At 39.3% G+C, this 21,140-nt stretch overlaps 1 protein-coding gene across 1 annotated transcript in view; it reads right to left on the reverse strand.

Annotated features, from left to right (window-relative positions):
• Positions 1-2,539: 2,539 nt before the first annotated feature.
• The window catches only part of fam163a (family with sequence similarity 163 member A), a 46,555-nt gene continuing 27,954 nt past the window's right edge, over positions 2,540-21,140 (reverse strand). Inside the window, exons 2-5 of the mRNA XM_034701337.1 lie at positions 8,799-8,890; positions 7,429-7,450; positions 6,811-6,925; positions 2,540-4,629 (exon numbers count right to left, since the gene is read on the reverse strand). Of these exons, the coding sequence (XP_034557228.1) occupies positions 4,228-4,629; positions 6,811-6,903 (495 nt within the window). The 5' untranslated portion in view covers positions 6,904-6,925; positions 7,429-7,450; positions 8,799-8,890 and the 3' untranslated portion in view covers positions 2,540-4,227. The remainder of the gene's footprint in view (positions 4,630-6,810; positions 6,926-7,428; positions 7,451-8,798; positions 8,891-21,140) is intronic.

The raw sequence follows: 21,140 nt of genomic DNA on the forward strand, positions 1-21,140 counted from the left end.
CATCCAACTGTACCCGTGTTGCTTGCCAAACGTTTGCAACTGATAGTCTAAGAAGGCTGCCACTTGAGCTTCATCTGTCTTATTTTGTCCCCTCCACAATTGGTTCTTCTGTAGTTTTCTCTCCAGGGTCCGGAGGCTGACTTTGACATTGTGAGATTCCTCCAATACAACAAAAAATTTACCAATTTGTGAATCCACGTCTAAAGTAGTCTTCAATGATCTTACCATTAAGGTCTGCAAAGCTTTGTCTCAGCCCCTTCAGACTGTAGCTGTGGCGCATCACACACATTGAAGCCCATTTAGACCTATCTTAAAAATTATACTAACACCTCCTCCTTTTTTATGAGTTCTAGTCTCGCTCACGAAAGAGAGGTTTGGAGGGTATGATTCAATGTGAACAGCTGCACTGTTATCTTGGTCTAACCAAGTCTCTGTAAAAAACATAAAATTGAGATTGTGTTTAATAATAAAATCATTTATTAAAAAAGATTTGCCTGCCAGAGACCTGATATTTAATGAAGCTAAGTTTAGTGAGTTAAAAACCAACTGTGTTATTTTATACAATAGTAATTTTATTTATACAACACTTTTCAAAAATAAAGCTACAAAGTGATTTACATGGGCAGCAAAATAAAAACAGGCAGTTTTTAAAATCACACAAGGAAAAATAAAGATTTAAAACATATTCTTAAAGACGTAAAACTCACTTAAAGCTGCTGTTGGTATGAATGGTGTAAAAAATGTTACTTTTTTCTGCTGGGTTTGGAGAAAAGGTCACAATACCCATCGTTACTCATCTGTAAGTGAAGTCATTTGAGATTATGGCGAAATCTCTGTGTTTTCCAACGCCTTTGTGTCAAGCAATGTTGTTATTCCCCTCGTTCTCGTTATGACAGACCAGTCAGAGCTAATCTCCAACCCTCAGTCGCCGTGATTGGCTGGGAAGCCACTTCTTCCTCATAGAACGCGCACAAATATCTTTTGTGGGCGGGGTTACGGGAGCAGAGAGTGAAGGGGTAGGTGAATAAGAGGACATCTGGTGGGAAGGGGTAGTGTTGACATTCGAAATCTCTCTCCTAACGGATGTTTATATCACGACTACCAACAGCAGCTTTAAAAGAACTCTAAAGGAATACAATTATGTTAAAATATATTTCTGAAAACGGTTAAACTCAGATAAAAGAAAAATAAATCAGATAAAATCAGGAAAGGCTCTACGTTAGAAGTATGTTTCAAGAAGGGATTTAAAAGAGATTACTGACTCATCAGACCTGATTTCCTCGTACGGAGCGGGTCTTCTCATGGTGGCTGCCATCTTGAAATGCAATCATGACTTTTTCATACGTTTTTATGACGTTTTGGAGCCAAATGTGGAGAATGGTTGCTGTTATTTTCAGTGCATGGTCTAGACTGCAGTGGTAGGATGTCAGAACATTCCAGCTCTATGCAAGTGTACCCGTGCCATGATTTGCACCACTGCTATAAGTCCTCTGTGCTTACTACCTCCCTATCCTGGTGCTTTAAAAGGCTTACTTGTTCGGGTTTATCTTCTTTCCAGTACATTTTAATAATTCCACAGCCTTGTCAATACTCCTGGAGCAGGAAGCCGGAGTGTCCACATGAGATGGCCTCTGCTGGGATTTCAAACTGGAAACTTATGGCTTTGAGGCATCAGTGCTGACCACCATCCCACCGCAGAGCATACTCATTTAGGTTTAGCTCTTCAGAAGCATCAGCCTCGTTCCACTTCGTTGGGAGGAAGACCTAAATGATCCAAACCAGCTTAAACCGGTCTCAAAGTGTGCAAGTTGTGCTCCCCTTCTGTTTAAAACAAGTACCTGTATAAAGATGTTTTTGTTAACACTTATATTCAGTCATCTTCATTCACTGTTGTGGTAAATGATGTACTGTATTATAAAATTAGTGTCCAGTTGTGTTTTATGGCACTGACCAGTAGGTGGCAGCGTAGACTCTTTTATAGCACAAGATTGGAAGACACTCAGAAGTTCCAGAAAGTACCCTGTATGGGGCGCCGTTTGTAAATTTGTGCACACTGAAAATAACAGCTACAATTCTCCACATTTAGCTCCAGTTAATCATGTTGCTGTAAGTCTTTAAACCTTGAATTTATCCTACCTCTATCCCTGTTTTAAGGTTAAGACAACAATGAATGTAAACACAGAGGTTGTGATCGGACTGAAGCACAAATGAAACAATGAAAATGGTCAAGATCATTACACCAAACTGAGGTGCCCACCAATTTATGTCGTGTTATTGATGACGTGCATTTTATACTTTGTTTTTTCAATGTAACACTATTGAGGAATCAGGTTAACCAAGGTAATCAAACCGAGAGGGGTCCAGCTGCAGACCTCCACCTCCACTCTCAGCCGGCTTAATCCTTCTGACGGTGGAAAAGGTCTCAGAGGGGAGCCTGCAAGAGAGTCGGCTGAGAGTGGAGGTCTGCAGCTGGACTGTCTTGAAGAAACATTGACATTAAAAGTTTATGTAGTTTTGTGAATCATCACACAAAGAGCCGTTTCAAGCAGTTACAAATCTTTAATTGTCAAAAGTTAACACTGTCAAATATTACTGTTTCTGTATTTACCAGGTACAATATTTGTTTTTAACACAGTTCTAAAAAGCCTGTTTCTGTTTTCAAAGATAACTAGTTAGGTAAGTAGTAAAATATATAGATAATACAATACCTAAATAAATGAACGATGACGGATCAATGAGTCACTATCTGTGGTAGTGGACAACAACAGGGATTCAATGAATCCTCTTCAGAGACTTCAGATTTCCGTGTCCAGATTTCACCCCAAATTAAAAGTGTCAAACTTTCATTTCACACGTCCTCTGTTTATTTTTTTTGCCCTTTTGAGTAAATACAGAGAAAACCTATAACTATGGTGAGGAGAACTTTCAGGACTTCAGTGTTATGGTGCAGTTAATGTAAAGAAATTGATAAATCAAAGGAGCAGCTTCTGATTGATGATGTTAATATCAGTTTGAAGTCCTGTAAGAGACAGAGGACTGCATTTCAACCTTATCAAACCAGGTAAGGTTTCTTGCATTGCCTGTTCAGCCTCAGTGAATCCTGCTGCACACACAAATGTAATGATCCACATCACAGAGTATTATCATTTACGGTAAGCAATGCTGCACAAGTGTCATGTAGAAAAAGGGGGGGGGGGCTCTGTGAAAAGGTCTTCATCACATAACTGTGGTCTTAGTTCATTACAGTATGAACAAAGATCCAAAAGAAAGAATGCAACGTGTGAGTAGTTCAGGAGTATAGGAGGAGTGTGTGGACAAAATAGCACAAACTAGTAAATCACACATTCAAAGTACATCATGTTCACATCCCAGGGTGCATCTCTTCCACAACACGGTCCGGTTATATTTACATATCAAACTTTTTGCATCGATGTCAAAAGAAAAAAATCTTCACTTCACTTCAAGAGTACAGATGTTGCGTTCAAGGGCTGCAGGAAGTGCCCTTGATTTTTCACAGGCGGTACCCCTCGGCTGATCAAGTGGAGGATGAGTTCGACCTTTTCGTATGAGCTATCCGGCTTTAAATGCGCATGTTTCTTAATATTTCATATGTTAAAGTTACATGATGGGACGAGAACGGCAGAAAGGTGATGACTGGACGTGAAGAGCTGCAGAAGTTTGCATAGAAAAAGCTCCAGTCGACCCTCCGCCTCCTCCACCATCCCTGTAACTGAGACATGCTCAGAGATCTGAAAGCTGCAAAGGCTTTTTACTAATCCTCCTTTTTCTTATCAAACATATGTAAGTCTCCATGAATCCTGTCATTGCTTTATTCTAATACATCCTTTATTGTCTTCATCAGGAAGGTGTGAAGGATCATAGACGACCTAAGATAGCCCTCAGTCAGGAAAGACACAGTAACAGTCAACAGATTGTAACCACACCCTTTATGATGGGCCTTAAAATAGATGTTTTCTACACTTTGATCTACCCTCACTTACACAATGACTATCTAAGCAAACAAATGCTAATGGTATAAAGTGAAGACTCAGGTTTATCTGTTTGTTTGTCTCATGGATTGTTCATTTAAATCCACAAAACTGTAATAAATGTGATCATGTGACCTCCACAACCATCACCGGCTCCTGCAGGAGGTTTCAAATTGACTTAAGTGTGTGTGTAAGTGAAGAGAGGAGTGAGTCCGTGTGTAAGGGTGGTGTCGAGGGCTCACACCTCGGTGCTGATGGCTCGGGTGTTGGTGTAGAAATCAGGCGGTCTCCCTCGGTGGGCGTCCCTCAGCAGGGTGCCTCGGACAGCGGGCAGCGGCATCGACAGCGCCTGGTTGTCATAGTGTGTGGGCATGTAGGTGATGCGCTCGCCACCGTTGCGCATCTCATCTGTGGTGCGGATGTAGAAAGGTGAGTCATAGGGGGAGCAGGTGGGGCAGTAACGCCGCCGCCCCTCTGTGGGTTTGGTGAGGTCTGAGGAGGATAAGGGAAGCTCCGGCGGAGACATGGACAGCGGGGTGATGTTCGGGCCGTCCAGGCCGGAGACACTGCAGGCGTTGCAGGCAAAGTGTTGCTGAGAGATGGAGGCGCTGTCAGACCCATTCTTCTTACAGCAGTAGTACTACAGACAGAGAGAGAGAGAGAGAGAGAGAGAGAGAGAGAGAGAGAGAGTGAGACGGAGAGAGAGAGAGACAGAGAGAGAGAGAGAGAGAGAGAGAGAGAGAGAGAGAGAGAGAGAGAGAGAGACGTTATATCTTCACTAACTGTGTTTTTTCAGGACAGATCTTTCAAGATCTTTGGTTCCCGCTCTTGGTTCCAATTTAGAAAAAGTTTAAAAGGGGAAATTTTAAAGTTAAACTTAATTTACAGAGCTGCAAATTCAAGGAAAGTTGTTTCATAAAATTCACACTTAGATTGTTTTTGCATGAATACAGCAGTTCTTTGATTTGAGGGGAGAAAACCGTGCAATTGTCCAACAGCAGATAAAGCTTATTGTTAGGGCTGGCTCAAGCTTGGACCAGCTCTTAGTTATGCTGCTATAGGCTTAGACTGAGATCCAGTCTTTCAGTTTGGCTGTCTCTTACTTTAACTCTTCCTGTCCCATTAAAGTTCCTAACCATAGACCTCTCTGGAGTCCCTGAGCTCCCTTGTCTCATAGGTTCCTGCTGCTGTGGACGTGCCAGACTCCAGCGGCTACAACTACTACTACTATCCGTCTCACCACTATCATCTCTCTCTCTCTTCATCTCCCTCTATCCCTCTCTCCAACACGGTCTCAGCAGATGTGTGTCTAACATGAGTCTGGTCCTGCTGGAGGTTTCTGCCTGTTAAAGGAAGTTTGTCCTTGCCACTGTAACTTGCTAAATGCTGCAAAGTGCTCTGCTCATGGTGGATTAAGATGACATCCGACTGAGTCCTGTCTGTAAGATGGGACTGGATCTGATCCGGTCTTGATGTTGGGTCTTTGTTAATAATAGAACATAGAGTACGGTCTAGACCTGCTCTGTTTGGAAAGAGTCTTCAGATAACATTTGCTGTGATTTGGTGCGATACAAATTAAGATTGATTGTTTGATACAAGAGAGCCAAAGATTAATTTAATTACACACAGCAACGCACCGGTCAAATATCCTGTCATACTTCTTTCCTTTGTTGCAGTTGACTATATTCACTCTTGCAGACCTTGGGCCTAAAATCTCTCTATATCAGCATGACTTCTTACATGATAAAAATATCACATCAGAGTGTAAAATTATTCAAGAAGAACAAATCTGGCCTGCTTTGATCACAGATGGTTATACAAGAAGTTGTTGTTCTTATTTCTGAGCAGTGTTTGCGGTTGTTTGCTCATATGTGTGAAACTTTATACAAACATGGTGAGAATTACTCCGTCTGTTCTGCACAAGGAACAAGCAACAAACAAATCACTCAAACCTCAACTACAAATAGCGTGAGGTGGACTGAGTATGGAAATTAAAATGCTATCTTCTTTAAAGGAAGCAACATGCTGTCATTTGTTGGTCCCATTTGACGAAAGTGGCAACTTCTTGTGACAGAAAATACAATAGAAAAAAGACCACATGTCATTTTTACTTCACTAAAGATAGTGTATTGGGGAAAAAAGTACAAATTAAAACTGTAAAAAAAAAAATGGATTAAAAGAAAATTTAAAAAATATATATATATTTTTAAAACATTTTAAATAAAAAAGAAATAAACAAAAATAAATTATAAATAAAACATTAAAATTAAAATTAAAATATTCATTTTGTTTTGGTTTAAAATACTCTGAACCTTACAAAAATAATCATTACAATTGAAAAACGCAAAAGTTCTGGCTGCACACATTTGATGGCAATAAAAATGCACACACACACACACACACACACACACACACACACACACACACACACACACACACACACACACACACACAGGGGCGTACCTGGAGTCTACAGCAACAAATTAAAACAGTAAAAAATAATTCAAAAGAATAAATTACATTTTTTTCTTAATTTTTAGAATAAAGTTAAATATTAAAAATATTTGAAAAAATTTAAATAAAATAAAAATTTACTTAAAAATGTAAAAGATAAAATATTAAAGTAAAGATTAAATTATACATTTTGTTTTGGATTGAAAATACTGTGAACCTTACAAAAAAATCAGTACAATTGAAAAACGCAAAAGTTCTGGCTGTGAATATTTGATGGCAATACAAATGCACCCCCACACACACACACACACAAACACACACATACACACACACACACACACACACACACACACACACAGGGGCGTACCTGGAGTCTACAGTAACAGAGCACAGCGATGATACACAGCAGTATCACTGTGGCCAGTATTCCTCCGGTAATGACAACAGTTCCAGCTGTCATCCGACCAGCTCTCCATCAAACTCTGACACAGAGACAGGAAGTGACGTCATCAACGAGAAACCCCCCCTCTGCACAGCACAGTTTAATTAAATCACATAAAGGTCAGCATCACAGTAAACAGGCGCAGTGTGCAGAGACATTTTCTCTGTGTACAATGTGTCATGGAGCAAACACTAAAGGTCATGTCATCATGTAGAGGTGGAGGAGAGAGCGGAGGACATGCTCGGGTTAAATAACTCTAATATGAGAAAACATCATGAGCACATTTTATTTCCTCTTTCATTTCAACCCTGTGGACTCTAAATCAATATCAAGCAGATAAAATGTCTTGTTCTTTTGTGAAGCACTTTGGGCTGAATGCTTGAATGTATGAAAGCTGCTGTATAAATAGAAATGAGTCGAGTTGATTTTTCAAAATTAATCAAGAATTAAATCACCTACAATATGTCAAATATAAGACTGAGAAGTAAGGGATTATTTTCTCACTGGCCTGAGTGTCTTATTTTGAAGAGTGTTGATACTCACGTTCAGTAAAGTTGCTTAACACCTGAAAGCAGAGAAATAACAGAGGTAGTTATAGATAGATAGATGGATGGATGGATGGATGGATGGATGGATGGATGGATGGATGGAAGGAAGGATGGATGGATGGATGGATGGATGGATGGATGGATGGATGGATGGATGGATGGATGGATGGATGGATGGATGGATGGATGGATGGATGGATGGATGGATGGATGGATGGATGGATGGATAGATAGATAGATAGATAGATAGATAGATAGATAGATAGATAGATAGATAGATAGATAGATAGATAGATAGATAGATAGATAGATAGATAGATAGATAGATAGATAACTAGATAGACAGACAGACAGACAGACAGACAGACAGACAGACAGACAGACAGATAGATAGATAGATAGATAGATAGATAGATAGAAACAGAGAAAAAACAGTTAACTAAGAAAAAAAGAGCAAATAAAAAATAAATAAAGGCAGTGAAATATCAAAAAGGAAAGAAAAAATAAAGAAAACAAAAGAGTAAAAAAAACAAAAGGAAAAAAATTAAAAATGACAGGAAAAGGAGAGGAAAAAATAACAATGATGAACCAATGTTCCAAAAAGGGAATAAAGAAAAATTACAATTAAAGAAAAGAGAAAAAATTAAAACAAGGAAACAGGAAAAAGGATGAAAACAATCAAAGAGTAAAAAAGGATATACATTAACTAGACAAAAATAAAGAAAGAAATAAAGAATGAATGAAGGAAAGAAAGGAAGACAGAAAAAATTAAGAATGACAGAAAGTCAGGAAAAGAAAAATAAAGGAGAGTAAGAAAGAAAAAAGGAAGATAGAAAAAAAAGGAAGACCGAAAATGAAAGAAAGAAACAAAGAAACAAAGAAACAAACAAAGGAAGAAAGAAAATAAATTAAATCAATTCACTTAAAAAAATAACCAAAAAAAAGACAATTAAATCAAGAATGACGAAAAGAAAAAGCATTGAAGAAAAAAATTGGAGAAATGATAAAAAAAAACACTAAAAAAAGAAAGAAAAAAATAAGAGAAAGAAATGAAGAAAAACAAATAAACTGAATTTCAAAAAAGGAAAGAAGATTAAACTAACAAAGAAAAGAGAGAAAAACAAAACAAAGAAACAGGAAAAAGGATGAGAGAGATGAAAGAGTCTAAAAAAACAAACAAAAAAGCAGAAAAAGGAGAGGGATAAATAAAAAAGATTTAAAAAAAGTACAGATGGAAGATAGATAGATAGATAGATAGATAGATAGATAGATAGATAGATAGATAGATAGATAGATAGATAGATAGATAGACAGACAGACAGACAGACAGACAGACAGATAGATAGACGGATAGATCAGACTTACATCAGAAGAGTGTTTAAACGTTGTGAGGTCAAACTCGGGGTCAAATCAGAGGTCAAAGGTCACAGCTGAATAGCCACACTGTATGAACATCTCTGAGGAGAAAGGAGGGATGGAGGGAGGACACAAAATGGAGAGAAGTTAGTGATGACACTTTGTATATTTTACTCCACCAGGTGGCAGCGCGAGAACAGAAAAAGATCTCTCAGCAGGGTGAGAGTCCTGAAACAAAAATAAACTGTCACACCAAGACACAAAACACACCCACACACTCACACATTTTATTATTTCCAAGCAACACAAATTCAAACCTTGTGATATATACAGTTTTTTATCTGTGACTTGGATGTGAAATGTTTGCTCTGTGACGGTAAATGTCGTGCTCTCCTTCCACTCTTCGGCCCAGGAACTTATAATTGCTTGCACACGAGTGTCAGTCTCTTTAAAAAACTAATTACCAGTTTGGCTCCAACATGACCGGTGAAAACAGTCTGAAGGTCAGATCATTTGCTGGGTCACTGCTGTCAGGGGAACGAAATGAAGAACCAGGGGATCAACACACACATGCTGCAGAGCAGACAGTACAGCAGAGCAGGTGATTTACAGCAAGGGGCTCAATGGTTGAAGTCTTTCTTTAACCTGCAGACTCAGGTCTGTCAGCACGAAGGGAAATCTATAACTCTTGATAAAAACATGTCAGAGCCATGATTGAGGGAGGAGGAAAACACACAGACACTCTCACTCACACACATCAAGCTCATTTCTTGGCCTGTCACTTGTGATTCCTGCTGTTTGATGGCTGAATGGACAGTTGTGTATTTTGTGCGTGCACCTGAGCTGAGTTTTCTGCATATGAGATTAGAAAGAGGAGGGCTGTCAGTAAACAGCATGATGCAAAGTGTAAATGAATCCACATTTAATTAGGACACAGTCGAAAGAGTCTGGTCTCAACACTACAGAGGCTTCTGCAGGATTCTGTACCAGATCACAACAGCAGGAAACACACTTCAACGCTATAATTACTGCTTAAAGGTATAAATAAACAGCACAGTGGAAGCAAAATGTTGGAAGTATAAGACAAATCTAGAGTGCTTGACTGTTGGGAAAATAAGAATTGTATGTTAAGGATGCACAAGAGCACTCCAGCCTATGAATATTTGACTCAAACTCTTGGATTCACAAAGAGACACGGTCATTTGTATTCCACCCATTCTTCTTCTTCCTTGTCAAAACTCGATGCCTGCATTAACCGTAATATTAATTAACCACTGTGCTGGCTCCGGCTGATGGAGCCTTGAGGCGTTAGCTTCAAGCAGAAATAAGGAGCAGGCTATAGAGGTCTGGTATAAGAGGAGGACTTCACACCACATTATTGTTTTATTTCATGTGACTCTGGCTGTCTTCAGACCCAGCTGACGCCACTACAGTGACATTACATGAGTCACTATGAATTTGTGCGTGCTTCTCCTGGAGACCCCAACCTTCCCAAACACATGTGAACAGACTTTGATGTGTGATATTGGTGCATTTACACTTCAAGAAAACTCCAAAGTGTTTTCTATTTATTCTAATGAATGTTTCCAGAAAGACATTACAAACATGTTCAACGCTTGTGTTTTTTTGGGCCAATATAAGACAGACAATATGATGATTTCTATACTGTGTGCACAACAAAAATAAAAACAGTAATGCAAATAATTATAATAATAATATATAAATAATAATAATAATAATAATAATAATAATATATAAATAATAATAATAATAATAATAATATTAAATTAATAGTAATAATAAACAATAATAAGAGCAACAAAAAATAAAATAAAAAACATATTAATTATGTAATAATAAGAATAAAATATTAAACATAAACAATAATAATAATACAAATAATAAAAACTGTTATATTAAAATAAAACATCAATAATAATAATAATAATAATAATAATAATTATTATTATTATTATAATTCTAATTATTATAATTATTATAATAATAGTAATTTGATGAATATAACACCTGAAAACAGACAAACAAAGCAAGGCAGGGACTCAGGAGGATGACAGAATTCACATTTTAAAATCAGGCCAGACAGAGAGATGTCTAGAAAGTTCAACCAATGCAAGAACAAAATGCAATGCAAAAGGTCAACAAGAATACATGCAAATAAAGAGCATAAAAGTGAGGACACAGTGAAGACACAGATGGATTTTTATGGGATGTGCCCCATATTGTGTTGATACGTAATAAGAAGAGCTAAAATACTTTAATTAAGCCACTTTTTCTTGGTGAAACTATCATTTATGTGTTATGTTTGAGATAACCTCTGAAATTGAATATGAATTACTTCTGTGATCAGTGTAATTTTGACCTACCATGCTAATGCTTTGTTTGCTCGATCATAACAACACCATTCATCTCTGTGGTGTAGTTCCCTAACTCATTATTGTGTTTATCATCGTTTTTTATTATGTTGTTGGGTCATTTTTTTTATCTCATTGCTACAAAAAGAGGCAGTGAGAGGCCTTATATGCTAACGTTGCTATCAGCATGTTGGAGCCTAAGGTGAATGTTTATACCTGGTTAAGCACCAAACACAAGAGAGAGTGTAATCTACAGTTTCTCATATAATAATCTTATGCACACGACTAACTTGCAGATATCCGTAGAAACCTTTAGAGCAAAAAGTAATTTACCCCGTCAGACTCTTTAAAACTTTATATCACGCTGCAATGCTTCAGTTCCAACTACACTGTCAGGCTTTGTTTGGAGGGTTGCCTTAGCTTCCTCCTAAATCTTACTGACAGGAGGATGGATGGTTTCCATCTACCTTCACTGTGCACTGACTATTAAACTCAATGTTGTTCTGACAAAACACTGCCAGCTGTTTGGATTTTTTTTTATGTTGAGACACTTCAACAAGTTTGAAAAAAAAAAGGCATAAAAGGAATGTTGAGGTATAACTTTAAAATAGCATTATGAAAAATCAAATGAGGACAATGTTTTGTTTGATATAGAATAGAATAGAATAGAATAGAATAGAATAGAATAGAATAGAATAGAATAGAACAGCCTTTATTTGTCATTGTCAGGTGTACAATGAAATTAGAAGCGCTGCTCCTGAAGGTGCATGTTATGAATACAAATAAAATAAAAACAGGTAGAAAATATGTATAAAAGACAATATTAATATAGAAAGATATTGCACATATGAAAAGTTTTCACAGTTCCTGGTATTGCACTTGATATTAATACTATTGCACAGTTATAAATATAAATATTGCACATGAGGGGATTGTTTATGTCAGCTGTTTGTGGGTGTTTAGTGTTGTGATGGTGATGATATGCAGTCTTATCCAGTATTTTGGGTTGTTTATTTTAACTGTTTTATTAGACTCAGAGGCAGAGCTCATGCACAGATATTTAATTTAAAAGAAGTCCATAGTCTGAAAGTAAAAATAGTCAAAAAATATGAATACAAAATTAAGATTTAATAAATAAATTCATAAAAAATAAATCAAAAATAATAATAGAAATGTATAATAATTAAATAAATAAATATATACATAATAATAGAAAATTAGAAATTAAAAAGTGTAATTAAAAAATCAAAACAATTGTACAAATACTAATTAGAATAATAATAGAAATACATAAAATAAACTTTAAAGAAAAATACAAATTAAATAATAAATGTAAAATAATAATGTGTTTTATATCACAAATCAGTTCCTCAGAAAGTCATCTAGATAGAGATGAAGCAACAGGTGCCCACCTCATCTGAAAAAGCTCTTTTTTTTACATTAATCTTGCAGTGATCCTCTCCATATAGAAAATGTCCTTCATTTTATTCCTCCCCTGCGCTTATCCAGTATTTAGAAAATGAAAGTGTCAGAGTCGTCCCTTCAATCAGATACCAAAGTGTCCTTGAGCAATCCAGTGAACTCGACCCCGGTGACTGTGTGTATGGAATTACCTAATACTGATGGGAACCTCTTCCATCAGTGTGTGAATGGAGACTAGAGAAAGTGCTATATAAAGACAGTCCATTTATTCTGCATGTGTTCCAGCTGTTTGTCTTCATTCACTGGTGTACGGGCTGAACTGAGTCGACTGTGACAATCAGAAAATGAATCAGTGTTAGTGTGAATGTTTGTGCTTTAAGGCGTGTAACAGGAACTGCATCACCTACTGCTGTCACAACACAAAATAACTTCATGAGAAATATGGACGAGGGGCAAACTGCAGCAGAAGACTGAAGAAAGGTTGTTATCACTATTACACACTAACGCCTCTCATTGATGATAAATGCAGAGAACCTGATTAGGTCTGAGCTGAAAGGGGGGGTCGGACTCTCCACAGAGGAGAAGAAAAGGAATTGGTGCTGCTCTCACAGGCTGCAGTCTAAACTGCTACACCGGCCCTGAGCTCATAAAGCATGTTTCTGTCAGAAAGTACACTGGCCTTCAATTATTCGTGGAACCAAACGGGACGGCGGTTGCCAGATTCCTCTGAACATCATTCATCATAACTCCTTCCAGTGTGTGCAGTCTCAGACTCAGTACACCAAACTATTTTTCATAATTAATGCCAGCGCCGGGACTTGGAAATGGGACTGGAGTCACCGCTGTCAATACATCGTCCTCTATCAGACACAAAACAACACATGTATTTGTTTTTGTCTCTGTTCACACGCGGCTCTGCAACACCAACTCTGAAAACTTTACTTAGATTAATATGAGTTTACTTTCATTTGACAGGCTGCAGAGACAAATGAGATATCTGCATGAACACACACTCGTACTGTACACACACACACACACACATGCTGAGCACAGACAGAGAGAGAGCTGGATCAGTCACCACTGGGTCCAGATTAGAGAGGCCCTCAATCCCCGATACAGCCTGAGGAGCCCTGTACACTGATAAGACTCTAATGCACACACACACTGCACACACTCAGAGTTCACCCAAGCATGCATGTACTCATCATCACCCCAATAAATCAGGGCAAGCTAATAAAACATCTATTAAATAGACAGCTGAGTTTTCATAGCTGCAGTAAGAGCACAATAACCGATGCATTTGCTAAATAACTCCACAGAAACTCATCGCAAATGTCTTCCCTGCAAAATGAGACTTCAATGCACATAAAGTCTCATGAATCCTGATTAGTTCCGGTACATTTAAGGCAGCAGAACTCATGTCGTCTGTTGCAGCTTATAGCGCTCCATATACATAATGCAGTACAAGAGAAAGCAGCTCAGGTCTGCAAGGATTCAGAGATTTAAGATGAGCTCTCGGCTGCTTTGTGGACGTGTCTCAGCTGCTGTCACGCAGGATTCCCTCCACACTTGTCAGAAACACATGTAAAATGCAACACATCAGTCGCCATCTTTCCGTGGAGTGTGATGATGTAAACGATAGACATGTCTCAGGTGAATTGTTCCCCTCAAGGATGATGAAATGTGCACAAAGTCTTTCCTGAGTGTCACCTTGTTGAGAGTCGGCGCTGCAATGCATTCTGGGATCAGCACATTTAAACAGTCCTTCATGTTTTGACATGTTCTTATTTTTCTTTCAGCTTGGTTCTGCAGCATTTTAGCTCGAGGCGGAAAAAAAAGCAAAACATTTTTTACTCCACTAGTTACCTCTCTGACACCTGTCACTCATCTTTGAGGGCATGTTTGTATCCTGAGGCTGTGAAGAGTGCTGAGATTTTAAAAATGGTGGTCTGGATGTCTCTTAGCTCAGGATACAAATGTCGTGCTATGTTAAAATTCTGTATGATTTATTTTACATAACACTTGTTACTTGGTGAAACTGATGGACCAATCAGTAGCTCAAAGTTGGGAATAACACCATACAGCTAGCTAAACATTGAAGAAACATTATTGAACATGTAGTCTTTGTCAGTCTGTATCATGCTAATGATAACAACACATTAAGCTTTACTGTAATATACAACAGTCGGTTCAGACAGAGTAATCTGATTGGACAAGAGGCATTCTGGGAGTTCTCACCATGTGTGAATCAGTCAGCCTAAGATGTTCAGGATACTGTTGATTAACTTTATGTGCTGGTAACTCAGAATCACACAGGCTAACCCCCAATTAACACAGGATGCGCAGCGTCGCATTACAACTGCGCCAAGCATGTCGCAGCCAAAACGTTCCCATTCTAGTCAGGGCACACCGCAGTGCATCTCAGCTCTGTCTTGGGAGCGTGCCCCCGGGCTGCTCCACCAGAGATACAGTGGATAGAAAAGTCCACACACCCCTGGTAAGATGCCAGGATTTGTGATGTAAAAAAAATGAGACCAAGATAAATCAAGTCAGAACTTTTTCCACCTTTAATGTGAATTCAATGCGAAGTTATATTTTGGAGGAGGTGCGCGTCAGCTATGTGCGTAGGCCTCTGCGTAGGTACAGGAGCTAAGCGGTCCTCCGGCGTAGGCTACGCCATCGATTCGATGCAGAAGTATAAATCAGGCTTTAGGCCTACATGCTGTCACACAAGACCTGGGATGAAGTCCTAAGACTGTCAGACAACAGGAGGCGTGGGCGTCCTGCCGTTTCAGGTAGGACAACCAAACCTCTATAAATCAGCTGACAGCCATCACAACAACAAAACGTGACTCTCCTGAAGAAGACTGCAGGAAGTTTGCAGTCAAAACACATACGTGTCAAACCTAATGAACCTTTTTCAAACAGTCATAAACGAATATGTATAGATACATAAATGTATATCATACAACAAAGCTTTTCTGCTGAAATCAAGCAACAACTTCCAGTGTTGAAAAATGAAGCCAATGTGGAGACACCACAAACTGCAGTTCCTTGAGTGTCCACTAGAGGCGGGGCCCAAAAGCCAAAGAAGCCCCATTGACAACCATATTGAAAAGCCAGTTTAGACAGCAAACATAAACAAGTTTACAGCATGGTTTAAAATAAGCTTTAGTTTGGATAGTTAACTTCTTCCCTCGTCCACACTGCACGGAAGGCGAACTCTTTATATGACTCATCTATTCTGAAGAAATTACAGCTTAAAGTTAAGCATTGTTCTGCATAGTTAGAGGCGGGGCTTAGTTGACTGACAGGTGTGAGGGTCCAGTTACAATCAAGTTTCAGCACCAGTTTTGTTGTGGAGGAAAATAAATAATCAAATAAACAGAAAAATAAACCTTGTTATTTTTTAATACCATGTGCTGCTTCTAGAACTATCATATAAAGCAACATCACTCTTGAGCTGTTGTACAGAAGAGCTCTGATAATTGATTATAATAGTCTGATAATAATAATCCTTATTATAGGACAATAAGACTACACTACATTCCAGTACAGTTTTCATGGTTTAAGGTTTAACACTGCAATCATCTGTCTCTCATATTTAGGGGGTTTTGTCAGCCTGTTGCATCAGCTTGTTGGCACTCTGTTGTGCCCACTTCCCTTATTGCCTTCCTTTGTTTTTGTCCTGCAGGTTATTTTGTTTGCAGGATAAAAAAAAAAAAAAAAAAAGTCCTTCATGTTGCGAAACTACGGGCCTCCCATATGCTGTTTTAGGCAAATCACAGTAATGAGAATATCTGGCGAGCTGCCTCCTCTCTGATGGAGTGTTCCCTCCGGAGTCCCAGCCATCAGTCTTCAGGAGCGTCTCAAGGACTTTGACTGTCTGCGAGGATTTTTGCAAGATTGATACTTTGGGTCTGAAATTGCTGGGACTATCAGTCAAACATTGTCAGCCTTTTCTCCCAGAAACACACGACAGACTCCATCTGTACATGTGACATGAGCGCCACATGTTTAAGTTCCACGTTTTCACATAAAGAGGGGGTATTAGCTTTCTTACATTTCAAACAGATCTAAAGTAACAATGTTGGAAACCGTCTGGATCTCTGTCATAGACAGCCTGCTGATGTGGACGTGCCAGACTCCAGCTGCTACAACTACTACTATCCGTCTCACCACTATCATCTCTCTCTCTCTCTTCATCTCCCTCTATCCCTCTCTCCAACACGGTCTCAGCAGATGTGTGTCTAACATGAGTCTGGTCCTTCTGGAGGTTTCTGCCTGTTAAAGGAAGTTTGTCCTTGCCACTGTAACTTGCTAAATGCTGCAAAGTGCTCTGCTCATGGGGGATTAAGATGAGATCAGACTGAGTCCTGTCTGTAAGATGGGACTGGATCTTATCCCGTCTTTATGTTGAGTCTTTGTAAATACTATTTGATACAGACTTTATCTATTGGACTTGAAGTCAGCACTCTCAAAACCATGTCTGGCTGTTGATACATGGTTTTCATTCTAGGAAGAGAGATTATGTGAGGGAACCAGGCACTTCTTATACTTCTTACTGACCCTTATGTTTTGTCTTTAGTTGTATCTAGATTTCTGTTTTACATTAATGATGGCAGAAAACTCATTACATTTTCTATTTTCAAGGTTTTATTTCAAATGTAGTTACTATTTTTGACGATATGTTTTACTATAATTGGTAAAATGTACTATTTTTAGATAATTAAAAAAATTTACATTCTGGAAGACATCTCACAACCCCCCATTTGTGTCTCACAACCCCCATGGGGGTCCCGACCCACACTTCGGGAACCCCTGCTCTATGTTCTATTATTAACAAAGACCCAACATCAAGACAGGATCACATCTGCTGAGACCGTGTTGGAGAGAGGGATAGAGGGAGATGAAGAGAGAGAGAGATGATAGAGGGGAGACGGATAGTAGTAGTTGTAGCAGCAGGAAGGACAAACTTCCTTTAACAGGCAGAAACCTCCAGCAGGACCAGACTCATGTTAGACACACATCTGCTGAGACCGTGTTGGAGAGAAGGATAGAGGGAGATGAAGAGAGAGAGAGAGAGATGATAGAGGGGAGACGGATAGTAGTAGTTGTAGCAGCTGGAAGGACAAACTTCCTTTAACAGGCAGAAACCTCCAGCAGGACCAGACTCATGTTAGACACACATCTGCTGAGACCGTGTTGGAGAGAGGGATAGAGGGAGGTGAAGAGAGAGAGAGAGAGAGAGAGAGAGAGAGAGAGAGAGAGAGAGAGAGAGAGAGAGAGAGATAGAGAGAGAGAAAGAAAGAGAGAGAGAGAGAGAGAGAGAAAGAGAGAGAGAGAGAGAGAGAGAGAGAGAGAGAGAGAAAGAAAGAAAGAGAGAGAGAGAGAGAGAGAGAGAGAGAGAGAGAGAGAGAGAGAGAGAGAGAGAGAGAGAGAGAGAGAGATGATAGTGGTGAGACGGATAGTAGTAGTTGTAGCAGCTGGAAGGAAAAATTTCCTTTAACAGGCAGAAACCTCCAGCAGGACCAGACTCATGTTAGACACACATCTGCTGAGACCGAATTGGAGGCAGGGATAGAGGGAGATGAAGGCTTAAATTAAATTAATTGATGAATGGTATTTATATCAGCCCTCAGAGCTGTCGCTGAGGTGAGTAGAAAAAGCTTCTATTAACATTCAGGAATTCAGGTATCTGTCCTGTTTAATGTATTGATGACATCTTAACATTTCTCCTCAATGAAAACTTCAGGTGTTGGTCTCCCCAGCAGCTCAAACACGTAGCCCATCTACCCAGACAATAACTCAGGGAGAATTTCAGCACTCTTTCATTTTGGAAACCACTCTGCAGCATTACGGCTCCTGTGTTAGCGTTGAGAAAACAAGCCGCATATTCAAACTGGATTCACCGTCACAGTTGAAATGTAATTTGTCTAATCCTATTATCTGGCATTTCAGAAGCTTTTCGTCTCTCTGTTTCTCTCTGTGTCGTTCTGCTATGGCCCAGCGTTGGCGTCCGTGTTTGCATGTTTGTGTTGTTACTTGTTTGAAGAAGATGAGTGGGTGTTATGTGGAAAAAAAAAAGAAAATGGTGAGAACATTTTGGAATCGTGGATAATGTGTCGAAGCTGAAATTGTGCATTGCTCAGTCAAGTTTGGTGGTTGCAGATCAGCTTTGACTGTGAACACAAGTGAGGGATAAATTGGCTTCCTCTGATTGGCTGAAAGGGACCCACTACTCTCCAGCACTGGAGAGGAATGTGAGCTGTCCTTGGTGCTGAAGTGCTGAGGCATGATCTGGATTTTTAATGCAGTTATTTCTCAGTTTGACCCCCAAAAACTATCCTGTTGTACGGCACAGAGGATTGAGCTATATGGAGGTTTACTCAATGGATTAACTACTTAGATTTAGAAAGATAAATTCAGTTCATGTTTTGTAATGTTTGGTAAACGCATGTCAAACACTGCACCTAAAAAATGTCCAGTTTGACAAAGAGAGGGAAGTTTGCTCAAACTTCTGAGTGGTTTCACCAGCCAACAACAGCCTTTACACTTCTTTTTCACACTCGCCAACTTTAAAATCTGCAGAATAAAATCATCAAATCATATTAGTAATGACATCCTGGCAGCTTTTAAAGGAGAGGGCTTCTTACTTTATTTTCAACTTCACAAAACTGCATTTAAAGGCTTTCTCCACGATGGAAAACATACTTTCATGCACTAAATAACTCCCTACATATGCAATATGTAAACCTTTCCTGCTTCAGAATCCAGACCACACTTAGGAAGCTGATAATGTTGTCTGTGGTTTCTGTGATAGGATCATTCGTCTAGTCTTACATGACACATGGACAGTAATCTGATCCTGTTCTATTTGGTTTCTTTATGTCTCATTATTGGTTAAGTACTGGATGATGTATGGTTAGCAGGTTGTTATGGGAAAAAGAATCCCAACAGGGTGATTAAAAGATTATTTTATTGATTTAAAATGATTCATGTTTACAGTTTTTAAAAAATAGTCCCAGTGATTTCACATCAGTTAGCGTTCCATGGCGATGGATTCTTATCTGCCTGTTGCGGTCGATTGCCAGGAACCGGCACAGGACCCAAACGCACGACTCAGTCACAAAAAATGTCTCTTTATTAGAGTAGTTAAAACAAAAGTACAAACGAAAAATCACAGCAACGCTTGAAAAACTTTAAAGGACAAACTTCACAGACCTAGACAGAGAGACTTGACAACGTGGACTGAGACCGTACAAGAAACGACAATCTGGCAAAAGACAGAGAGGCAGACTTTTGTACATGAGGTAATGGGACACAGGTGGAAACAATGAGGGGCGGGGAAGACAATCACCACAGTGGGGGAAACACCAGGGCAGGGAGTGGAGTTTACTAAAACAAGAGGAAAGATGTGACTACAAAATAAAAGTGGACATCACAAACATGCAAGACAAGACTAAAATAAAAGGTGCAACTTGACATAAACGACGAGACATGACAGTGATTCAACATGAAACTGTCCTCATTCAGCTCTCCTTCTTCTCTGAGCCTGCTGCTATCATCACCACCGCTCATGGTTTAAGTCTCTTTGTAGAGATCGCTAACCTAAAGTTTCTCTCACCTGCTCCACTCCTTGACAATATTGATGGACAGGATCCAACATGAAAGTGTCCATAGCCTGTCGATTCAGCATGCTAACGTTTTAGCCACATTGTTTTCTAACGGAAGCTAACAGTTTCCCCTCACCTTACGGTCTATGGTGTCAACAAGCAGAAGCTAAATGTGTCTGAACTCCTTTCTGTGGATTGATTTGACATGACGTTTGATCAGTTTACCTCTGGTGTTGCTCATGTTAGTGAAAGTTAATAACCATCATCAATGGGTTTGGACCAATCAGAATCAAGCATCTTACACAGCCGGGGGATCAGTAAGACAGCTGGGTAATAATTGATAGTAATGATTCAATTGAGGACATAACAGCTCGTTTGCATGAGAATCAAAGTTTAAAATCTGTGCGTCCGCAGTTTTAAAGGCTGGGGGGGAAGGATTGTATTGCACTATGTGGAGCCCCGCAGCCAACTATGACACAAGGCCGACTGTATCTATTATGGGTGGGAATCGAAAAACTGGATCCGACTTAGAACCGGTTCCAATTGATCAATTTCATCCGAATAGTACACCTCAAATGTTATCGATTCTTCTTAACGCTTCATTTCCCAGCACGACGTCACGTCGCGGTACGTTGCATTACGTCACAAACTCTGCGACGCAGAACTCCTTCAACCACGAGGAAACATGGAGAGGAAGAAACGGTCTAAAGCGTGGCTCCATTTTAGTAAAAGAGATGGGAACAATGCCGTGTGCAATCAGTGCAACGCTGACATCTCATGTACAGGTGTAAATACCTCAAGTATGCTGAAGCATTTGTCGACTCGGCCTCGAAGCTCGGAGTTCGCGTCGGGCCGAAGTGGAGAAGGGTTCCATGTGAACATGTTCACATCGGGGAGGCGAACCCCCGCCTACCTCTCCCCTTTCGAAGTCAAGACGCTTT

This window comes from Notolabrus celidotus, chromosome 2 (assembly GCF_009762535.1).
Source record: "Notolabrus celidotus isolate fNotCel1 chromosome 2, fNotCel1.pri, whole genome shotgun sequence".
Taxonomy (NCBI): domain Eukaryota; kingdom Metazoa; phylum Chordata; class Actinopteri; order Labriformes; family Labridae; genus Notolabrus; species Notolabrus celidotus.